General features: G+C 43.5%; 1 protein-coding gene across 1 annotated transcript in view; it reads left to right on the forward strand.

The window, feature by feature from the left end:
• The window catches only part of LOC143301232 (uncharacterized), a 111394-nt gene extending 107828 nt beyond the window's left edge, over positions 1-3566 (forward strand). The window contains exons 4-5 of the mRNA XM_076615364.1: positions 681-789; positions 2921-3566. Coding sequence (XP_076471479.1) covers positions 681-789; positions 2921-2959 — 148 coding nt within the window. The 3' untranslated portion in view covers positions 2960-3566. The remainder of the gene's footprint in view (positions 1-680; positions 790-2920) is intronic.
• Positions 3567-10928: the final 7362 nt, after the last annotated feature.

A 10928-nucleotide genomic window follows, 5' to 3' on the forward strand; every position in this document is an offset into this window, starting at 1 on the left:
AACACTACCATGACACAACGTGCTGTTTTCAGAAAACTACCATGACACAATGTGTTGTTTTCAGAACACTACCATGACACAACGTGCTGTTTTCATAACACTAACATGACACAACGTGTTGTTTTCAGAACACTATCATGACACAACGTGCTGTTTTCAGAACACTACCATGACACAAAGTGCTGTTTTCAGAACACTACCATGACACAACATGTCGTTTTCAGAACACTACAATGACACAGTGTGCTGTCGAACCTAAAGACAAACTTGTGGACACTGTATCAGATATCAAACAGGTGGATTGATTGAGTGATTGATTGAGTGATTGATTCAGTTTCAGTTTCAGTATCTCAAGGAGACGTGGCTGCATTCGGACAAATCCATATAAGCTAGGAAGATGTCTGATCAACAGCATAACCAAACGCATTTGGTCAGGCCTTGTGTGCATGTCTGTATATCTGTGTGCCTATCAGAGTGGATTCTACACAATTTGACAAGATGCTCACTTTGGTTTTCCAGTCAAACTTGGGAGAAAGGGCGAGAGCGGGATTCGAACCCAACCTTCAGGGACTCTCTGTATTGGCAGCTGAGCGTCGCAACCATTCTGCCACCTTTGTCCCATGAGAACACTACCATGATACAATGATTGATTGATTGATTGATTGATTGATTGACTGCAGAGCCTTGCAGTCGGCCGGTGCGGACAGCGGACACCGGGACCCCGACACGTTCCTGCAACTGCTGACGGCGCTGTCCCCTGCCCTGCCCCGCCCCGCCCCCATTGTGCAGGTAAAACACCCCACGGCAATACCGACATTATTTTGCCGCTGACGAGATTCTGTTCTCTGATGTATGACGCTTCACGGTGGTGACGAGGCGGTGTGACGTGTGCCTGATTCGCCGTCATTCAGCAACTTGAACTGTCTGTCACATTCTTCTTCTGCGTTCGTGGGCTGCAACTCCCACGTTCATCGTATGTACACGAGTGGGCTTTTACGTGCACGACCGTTTTTACCCCGCCATGTAGGCAGCCACTCTCCGTTTTCGTGGGAGGGGGGGTGGGTGGTTGTGCATGCTGGGTATGTTCTTGTTTCCATAACCCACCGAACGCTGACATGGATCGCAAGATCTTTGACGTGCGTATTTGATCTTCTGCTTGCGTACACACACGAAGGGGGGTGAGGCACAAGCAGGTCTGCACATATGTTGACCTGGGAGATCGGAAGAATCTTCACCCTTTACCCACCAGGCGCCGTTACCGAGATTCGAACCCAGGACCCTCAAATTGAAAGTCCATCGCTTTAAAACCATTCGGCTACTGCACCCGTCGTGTGTCAGATGATGATGGTATTGTTGTGATAGTGGGGCTGAGATCCTCGTTGATAGCTGTGGGTGCCACGTGACTGATTGGAACGGAAACATCGCTGTGATCACAATCATTGTTGTTGTTGTTGTTGTTGTGTGACCTCAGTGGTATGCAGGTCTTGGAGCACCAGCTTTGTCTTCCTTTCTTTCTTTCTTCCTTTCTTTCTTTCTTTCTTTCTTTCTTCTCCTTCTCCTTCTCCTTCTTCTTCTCCTTCTTCTCCTTCTCCTGCTCCTTCTTCTTCTTCTCATTCTTGTTCTCCTTCTTCTTTTTTTTTTTCTTCTCCTACTTCTTCTTCTCCTTCTTCTTCTTCTTCTTCTTCTTCTTTAAGTGCTTCACATGCCTTCTTATTTGGCAAAAAAAGAAATCTTTTTTTCTTCTCTTTTTTACATGTTTCTTCTTTTTCTTTTTTTCTTTTTCTTTTGTTATTGTTGTTGTTGTTGTTTTTGTTTTTTTTTGTTTTTTTGTTTGTTTGTTTTCACGTCGTTTTCCACTGACCCACATTTCCAGTAGTTCGAACTCAGCTCAAAGCAGTTTGGCAATGGGATTGGTGACAAAACCATCAGAAGAATCATAAATCAAAGCCCTCGGAGAGATGCAGTCAGATCAGATAATGATCAATAAAACACCAAACAGCCAAATGTTGACGACTGGACAGAATCAGAATCTGAACAGCTGTATTGTCTCAGCAGAGGAATTCAGCAGAGGCGGCCCCCGAAACGATGTGATGTGATGACCCCTCTGTGGGACACCTTGCCATGATCTGCCGCAGCAACTGGTCAGTCCGCGTGGACATGGCTGTGGGGAGCTGGCTGGACAGGACGGACATCTGAGAGAGACAGAGACAGACACAGAGAGACAGACAGACAGAGACAGAGAGACAGAGACAGACAGACACAGAGAGAGACAGAAAGAGACAAAGAGAGACAGAGAGAGAGAGCTACTGAAGAGGAATACTAGGCTTACACACACACACACACACACACACACACACACACACACACACACACACACACAGACACACACACACACACACACACACACAGTCCTTCGCAAAAATAAACACGGCACGTTGAGAGAGAGAGAGAGAGAGAGAGAGAGAGAGAGAGAGAGAGAGAGAGAGAGAATGAATGAATGAATGAATGAATGAATGAATATTTTCCAACGGTGAAGACATTAGCACTTTGGCCGACTTACACATCTGCCGTTGTTCTAAGAGACACACAAACGTGTACGAATATAAATGTTGTTATACTTAATACATGTATAATGTACAAGTATAACACACAGAGAGAGATATATATGGAATAAGTATTTGACATGCACATGGTGTTGGGTTGTTGTTGGGTTGTTGTTTTTTTATCCTTGTTTTGCAGAGTTGGAAAGAAATGTTAAACTGAACACGTCTTACACGATTCCCATGTGTGCCAGGACTAATGTTGTAGAGAGACAGACAGACAGACAAGACAGACAGACAGACACAGAGAGAAACAGAGAGAGAGATAAATAGCATTGGTATTTTGACATGTACATGTTCTTTCTATCCTTGTATTCCAGAGAAGGAAGGAGATGCTGGATGACTTCCTGTCGTCCTAAGCGCGGACTGTCGGCTCCCAGCGACTCGACTCCCATTGGCTGTACCACCCCCACCCCCACCCACACCCACACCACCCTCCTGCACCCACCACCACCACCACCTCACCCCTCTGACGTTTTGCTGTTTTCATCCTTCCGATTCCATGATGTACCAATGAAGTTCTCTCCCCCTCTCTCCATCTCCATGTCTCTCTCTCTCTCTCTCTCTCTCTCTCTCTCTCTCTCTCTCTCTCTCTCTCTCTCTCCACCCATCCTCCTCCTAACGCTATCAAAAGCTCAATTGTGATCAAAATTGTTTCTGTCCTTTCGATTTCTGTTTCCCACACACGCGTGTGGTACAATACATGAGTCAGCTCGACATTGAACATTTCTAAGCTACCCTCTCTCTCTCTCTCTCTCTCTCTCTCTCTCTCTCTCTCTCTGTCTGTCTGTCCCTGTCTCTCTGTGAGTCTCTCTCTGTCCTCTGTAGCAGTGTTAACAATTCTTTTTTTTTTTCTTGTCGTTATCGTTAATGTTGTTATTGTTATTGTTGTCACAAGGACAGATTGGAAGACTGGGCGATGCCTAAAATCTTTATCCTTGAGTAATAAAGTTTTTGAATCTTGAATCTTGAATCTCTGTCCCTGTCTCTCTGTGAGTCTCTCTCTGTCCTCTCTCTCTCCCTCTCTCTGTCCCTGTCTCTCTTAGTCTCTCGATGTCCTCTCTCTCTCTCTCTCTCTCTCTCTCTCTCTCTGTGAGTCTCTCTCTGTCCTCTCTCTCTCTCTCTCTCTCTCTCTCTCTCTCTCTCTCTCTCTCCCCCTGTCTCTCTGTGAGTCTCTCTCTTTCTCTCTTTTCCCAGAGGGCAGGATGAAAAAAAAAAGTACCAATGTTTTGTTCAGCTACCCTCTTGAAATGAAAGTCATTTCGTTTCGTTTCGTTTCGTTTTGTTTCGTTTCTCTCTTTCTGCAAGACGTGATTGCTGTCGACATAGTTTCGAATCCCACTTCCCCACGATGAATTGTGACCCAAGTTTCAGTGGAATTTTTTGTCATTTTTCTGTCGGTCAGTCGGTCGGTTGGTCTCTCTCTCTCTCTCTCTCTCTCTCTCTCTCTAAGTCTGTCTCTAAGTCTGTGTCTGATTCCATCTCCCACCCCCCTAAAACTCTCCCCCCCCTTCCTCTCTCTCTCTCTGTCCTCTCTCTATCTATCTATCTGTCTGTCTCCCCTTTTGTACCATTATTTACCATACCATCCACAACCTTTTCCCTTTTGTTTGCTAAATGTCTCGACGTAACCTGTTCTTCTCACAATGGACACCGCTGTGTTTGTGTGACCTGTTCTTCTCACAATGGACACCGCTGTGTTTGTGTGACCTGTTCTTCTCACAATGGACACCGCTGTGTTTGTGTGACCTGTTCTTCTCACAATGGACACCGCTGTGTTTGTGTGACCTGTTCTTCTCACAATGGACACCGCTGTGTTTGTGTGACCTGTTCTTCTCACAATGGACACCGCTGTGTTTGTGTGACCTGTCTGGAGGGACGTGCACTTCTTTCTTCTTCTCTCTTGTGACCACAACCAAGATGTGAAAGGTTGAGGAGCGGCACGCACTGCCTTCTTGCTGGTGGCCACAGGTTCGCTTCTTCACCTTTACCTGGGGGGGGACCTGAGAAAGGTCTGTGATCTGTGCGAAATGCCATGCAGGATTCTTTGGTGTGAAATAAAAACTGACCAAAAAAAATTGGATGAAAACGTGTCTGTGTACAAAATCTCTGTGTGTACGCGCGCGCGTGTGTGTATGTGTGTGTGTGTGCGTGTGCGGGTATGAGTGTATATATGTGCGCGCGTGCGTGTGTATGTGTATGTGCGTGTGTGTTGATACACTGTCTCTCCTCTTTCGTGTCTGTCTATCCAACTGTAAACGAAACATGCTGGTGGGAAATTGTAGATTATATATTTTGTAAAAGAAAAAGTCCTTCAGCTGCAGAATGCACAGTAAAGGAGCAGGGGAAAAACTTTAAAAACAACCTTTCCATTGTGTTTGTTTTAAAGTCGGATGACAAGGTTTATCAACCACAACGTACGTTACAATGAATCAGCCGTTCACAATTTCTAAAACGGCTTTCTTTGGCCCAGGGGTCTTGAAGCAAGGTCAAATTGACAAGGTCGTCACTCTCAACTTTGTTCAGGGGCCCCATTCAAGAGAACATCGTGCCTGAGGGTAAATGTGTACCTGTGGGTAATCTGCCTGAGGCAAGGCAAACTGCACGAGGGTGAGCAATAACCAGTTTTCATGAACACAAGTCTACCTGCGTGTCCACAAACTGAAGGCAATGTATCCTTCCTACCTGCCAAGGGTGACTGCCCACGAAGCAGAGGTAAATATGGCGGAGCCTTTTGCAGCATTTTTTTTTTTCTTTTTTTTTTTTTTTAAGGGAACACGGGCGTGCTTTACGGATAGCACGTGTTTTGCGAACTCCCTCAACAATGTTCCGAGCTGTGGTGTGATGAGAAGTGAAACTGAGAGCATGCGCAGACCGGATTCGTTGGGATTTTTTTTTTAAAAGATGATGGGTTTGCTGTCTGAGGGAACCCCGTGTCTTGAATACGAAGATAACTTATCCTTCAAGGTAAACTGTACCCACGGGTCCCAGCCATGTCAAAGATAACTTTCCTGAAGGCAAAATGAAGTTTGTCTTAATACGGCCCCAGAACGTGACTCCACTGTTCCGAGGTGCTTTGAAACGACTCCAGGGATTGGCTGAAAAGAGCTGTTCATGAACATACAGGGAGATGGAATACTATTTTTCATAATTTCAGTTACATGAAAAGTTAATTAATGCAAAATTGATTAATGTGTCATAGCTGGCAGCAACATCTGATAGGGCCATTAGGATTTCTGTTAAAAGGATCCTTTATGTTATTTCATAAACGACGCGCCAAAACAGACACAGACACAGAAACACACACACATACACACACCAAACAAAATTCAACACACAAGCTTGTTCAGTTACACACCAGAGAATCACATCAAGCCACACGTTAAATCACACACCACGTGTGTTCGTGCAGGCCTTAATTTCAGCTCAGTTCACTGAACTAAAAAAAAAAAAAAAAAAAACCGAACATTTCGCACGTGCAGACTAGAAAAAAAATCGTGGGGATTTGGATGTTCATTTTGTTGAGAATGTTATCCAACATGGCGTCAGAGCGGCATGCCGATGCAGAAGATGTGACATTGAACAAATCCCGATACCCCTGCTCTCACTTTTAAACGCAGACTGACAGATTGACAGGAATGACGTCATGGTAAAAGCTGGATCCTGAAACTCGACAGGCTGTGACCAGTATGCTGAAAGAACTGGATTCTTGAATGGAACGAGGCAAAGACAGCATCAGGTGAAGTGTGTGTGTGTGTGTGTTGTTGTTGTTGTTATTGTTGTTTGTTTGTTTGTTTGCTATTTCCTTCAGGTTCGTGGTCTGCACACACACACACACACACACACACACCCTCCACAGTCACTCATATGCAAGAGTGGGCTTTTACATGTAAAACTATTTCTACCCTGCCATGTTGGCAGCCATAGTCTGTTTTCGGGGATGTGCATGCTGGATATGTTCATGTTTCCTAAATCCACGCACCATTGGTCTGGATTACGGGAGTTTTAACGTGCATATCTGATTCTCTGGGTTTTTTTCTGACTGTATTTTCACTTGAGGAGAATTGAGGCACGATCAGATCTGTACGCTTCTTGACCTGGAGCAACAGAAAAATTCCCCCCCCCCCCCCCTTTGTCCGCCAGGCACTGATACCGGAATCGAACCCGGGACCCTCATACTGAAAGGCCACCGCTTTCACCATTCAGCTGTTGCACCCATGCAGGAACTGTGTAGTGCACCACTGGGCCATTCATCCACGAATACCGGAACAGTGAAGAAGCTTGCAATGAGATCAGTACACCACTGTCATTTGTACAGGGAGACACTGGAACAGGGGAGAATACCACAAGATTACTGAAAGAAAGCAGATGTAGCAGTTTTCTCCCTTCTCAATGGAAACTGTGGGTGTTTCTGTGATTTGATGAAAAAAACATGACTACCTTACTCTGAATGTAGTAATGTAACATTGAGTGAATGAAAAACTGTTATCGATGTATCATTTTGGTGATGCACTATATCAGACAATTCAAAACAATATCAACGAATTCGCTACAAAACTGTGTGTGTACATTTGAAATGAACACGTAGCACTTCCAAAGTCAGGTGGAAAATCCCAGTAGATTCAGGTATTTACAGTGATGACCGTGCGCTCTGTCCATAGCACTCTCCATTCCCTGCGACCGTAAGAAAGAAAAATAAACGTCGTTCATTGGTACCACAAACAACTGTCCCCGCTTAAGTCGACATCGCTTAATTCAATGGTCTCATCGGATTAGTCGACACAATACAGGAGAGCAGACCCCGGGTTCTTCAGTGAACAATACTGCACGGCATGCATGTAGACATACTGGTGTGCAGAATGAAATTTAGACCACTGCACGGCATGCATGTCGACATACTGGTGTGCAACATGAAATTTAGACCACTGCACGGCATTCATGTTGACATACTGGTGTCCAACATGAAATTTAGACCACTGCACGGCATTCATGTTGATATACTGGTGTCCAACATGAAATTTAGACCACTGCACGGCATTCATGTTGATATACTGGTGTGCAACATGAAATTTAGACCACTGCACGGCATTCATGTTGACATACTGGTGTGCAACATGAAATTTAGACCACTGCACGACATTCATGTTGACATACTGGTGTGCAACATGAAATTTAGACCACTGCACGACATTCATGTTGACATACTGGTGTGCAACATGAAATTTAGACCACTGCACGGCATGCATGTAGACATACTGGTGTGTAAAATGAAATTTAGACCACTGCACGACATTCATGTTGACATACTGGTGTGCAACATGAAATTTAGACCACTGCACGGCATGCATGTAGACATACTGGTGTGCAACATGAAATTTAGACCACTGCACGACATTCATGTAGACATACTGGTGTGCAACATGAAATTTAGACCACTGCACGACATTCATGTTGACATACTGGTGTGCAACATGAAATTTAGACCACTGCACGACATTCATGTTGACATACTGGTGTGCAACATGAAATTAAGAGAAAACAACAAATGCTCAGAATGCATAGATGCCCATATTATACCAATCTAGAATATTTTGTTTGCAGAAACTATAAATTGGTATAAATTCCAATATTCTTCAAAGTTACTACCGGTGTTGCATCGAGTCCGTGCTCACATTTTCATTTTTGTGCTGGTATGGAAGTTTGGGAGTGAGGAGTAAGCGTGCTTTGAACGATTTCGTGAGTGTGTGCAGTAAAATTGTGGGAGTGAAACAAACTAGTATGCAAGGGCTGTATGAAAAGCGAGTGGTTCACAAAAGCAGGCAGATAACAACTGACGACACCCATAGTTTGACAAAGTACTGGAAACTACTGCCATCAGAACGACACTACAGAACTTACAAGTTGAAATCCAGAGCTCTGAAGAGTTTTACTCCACGTTCAATCCACCTTTTAAATTCTTGACAACAATGTAAGTGTGTGTGTGTGTGTGTGCGTGTGCGCGCGCGCGCGCTTTCATGTGAAAGTCTGTGCATGATAGGTTGTACCTTGTTCTAGGTTGGTTTTAGGTTGGTTTGTTGTTGTTTTTCATTATCATTATTATTGTTGTTGTTGTCGTCGTCGTCATCATCATTATTATTATCATTATTATCTTAACAATCTGTATTCAGCTTATAACACATGACTGTTATGAATGCGCAATAATAATGATGATGATAATAATAATACATAGTTTTTCTATGGCGCGATATCCAGCACCAATGCTGCTCAAAGCGCCTTACATCATAGTTGACTATAAACATGCCTTAAAAAAACATATCCACTGCTATCTGACAATGGAAATATCCAGTGTGGTCATATGAATGCAAAAGAACACTAAAGATTCTAAAAGCTATGAAGTAAATATGGCTTAGATTAAAACAGCATGCATTTCATAGAACGCACAAACACCCACACCCACCCACACGCACGCACACACACACACACACACACACACACACACACACACACACACACACATATATATATATATATATATATATATATATATATATATGAATGTCCCTCCCTTACAGACACACACACACACTGACATTAAATATCAACTGCACTAAAAACAAAATTGCATAAGCATTAAAATATTTCTTATTTTCTAACATAGAATTCTGTTTGGACATGCTAACATGCTTACACACTTACACACGCGTACCAGAGCACTGTAACCTCACAAACACATGCACGCGCGCACACACACACACACACACACACACACACACACACACACACACACACACACACACATGCCCATTACAAATAACCAGATAGAAAAAATAACATCACATCTAAGACTGAAACTATATAAAATACACAATACATTAAAACAGGACAACGAAAATACAAATACAAAGATACTTGCCAACAAGCATACCTTGGTTTAACCATTCCGCCCAGAACAGGACTGCTTACAAGCTGCTTACTCTCTCTTCCGTTGTGTGTGTGTGTGTGTGTGTGTGTGTGTGTGTGTGATTATCTATTACGCGTAGTCTCTGAATCTGTTTTATATTATTGTGCGCTGAATCATTATTTTTCTTCTTCTTTCTTTTGTGAGTTATTGTGCGCGCGCGCGCGCGCGCGTGTGTGTGTGTGTGTGTGTGTGTGTGTGTGTGTGTGTGTGTGTGTGTGTGTGTGTGATGTTTATTGTAAAGCGCTTTGAGCTCTCTTTAAGGGAGGAAAGCGCTTAACAAATGTCCATGATTCTTAGTATTAGTATTGTTATTATTATTAAAAGTGTTTGTGTTTATTCCTGTACTCCTTTAGAATAAAACTCTGTTCGTTCGTTCGTTCCTCTCTCCCTTCTCTCTCTCCCTTCTCTCTCTCCCTTCTCTCTCTCTCCCTTCTCTCTCTCCCTTCTCTCTCTCCCTTTCCCACTTCCTCATAAAGTATAGCTGTTGATTAATCAATTCCACCAAGGTAATAATTGCTGGTGATGTAAATATGGTTACTGTATGTCCACGACCTGTGATCCGCGGGGTTTTTCGTTACTGCCTGTGATGCGCATGTTTCACCCTAATTAGTGTTTGTCTTCCTTTTTTTCATTCCTCGCATTAAACAGGTGCTTGTGATTAACTCTCTCCATACGAACGGCGAAAGAGACGACGTTAACAGGGTTTCACCCCAATTACCACCATCAAAATATTGCAAGCGGAAGGCTCTTATACTGAAGAGGTGAATGTTGACAAAGAATACCACAATTCTGACGACGGAAGCTAAAGGTTGGGTCATTGAGACACCCACTGGACATCCGAGGGGTCTGTGTAGAGGAGAAGAGAGGACTGACCGTGCTGAGTGAGTTAAAACGGAAACGATGCAGATAAACAGACATACATACATACAGACGGATAGATACAGACAGACAGACAGACAGACAGAGTATTTAAAGAGATTTTTTTTAATTACATTGACGTCAGCTAAGAATCAGAATCAGATTAACCTTATTATCTCAGCGAGAGAAAACAAGTGTGGTGAAGTCTGTGTTCCATACAGACAACAAGCATTATACAGGATAATGACGATGACGATGATGCTGATGATGAGAAGAAGATGAAGAGGAAAGAAGAAGAAGAAAGAAGGAAGGAGAAGAAGGAAGGAAAAAGGAGAAGGAAGAAGAAAGGAGGAAGAAGAAAGGAAGAAGAAAGGAGGAAGAAAGAAAGGAGGAAGAAGAAAGGAGGAAGAAGAAAGGAGGAAGAAAGAAAGGAAGGAGGAAGAAGAAAGGAGTGAGAAGAAAGGAAGAAGAAAGGAGGAAGAAGAAAGAAAGGAGGAAGAAGAAAGGAA

This window comes from Babylonia areolata, chromosome 27 (assembly GCF_041734735.1).
Source record: "Babylonia areolata isolate BAREFJ2019XMU chromosome 27, ASM4173473v1, whole genome shotgun sequence".
Taxonomy (NCBI): Eukaryota; Metazoa; Mollusca; class Gastropoda; order Neogastropoda; family Buccinidae; genus Babylonia; species Babylonia areolata.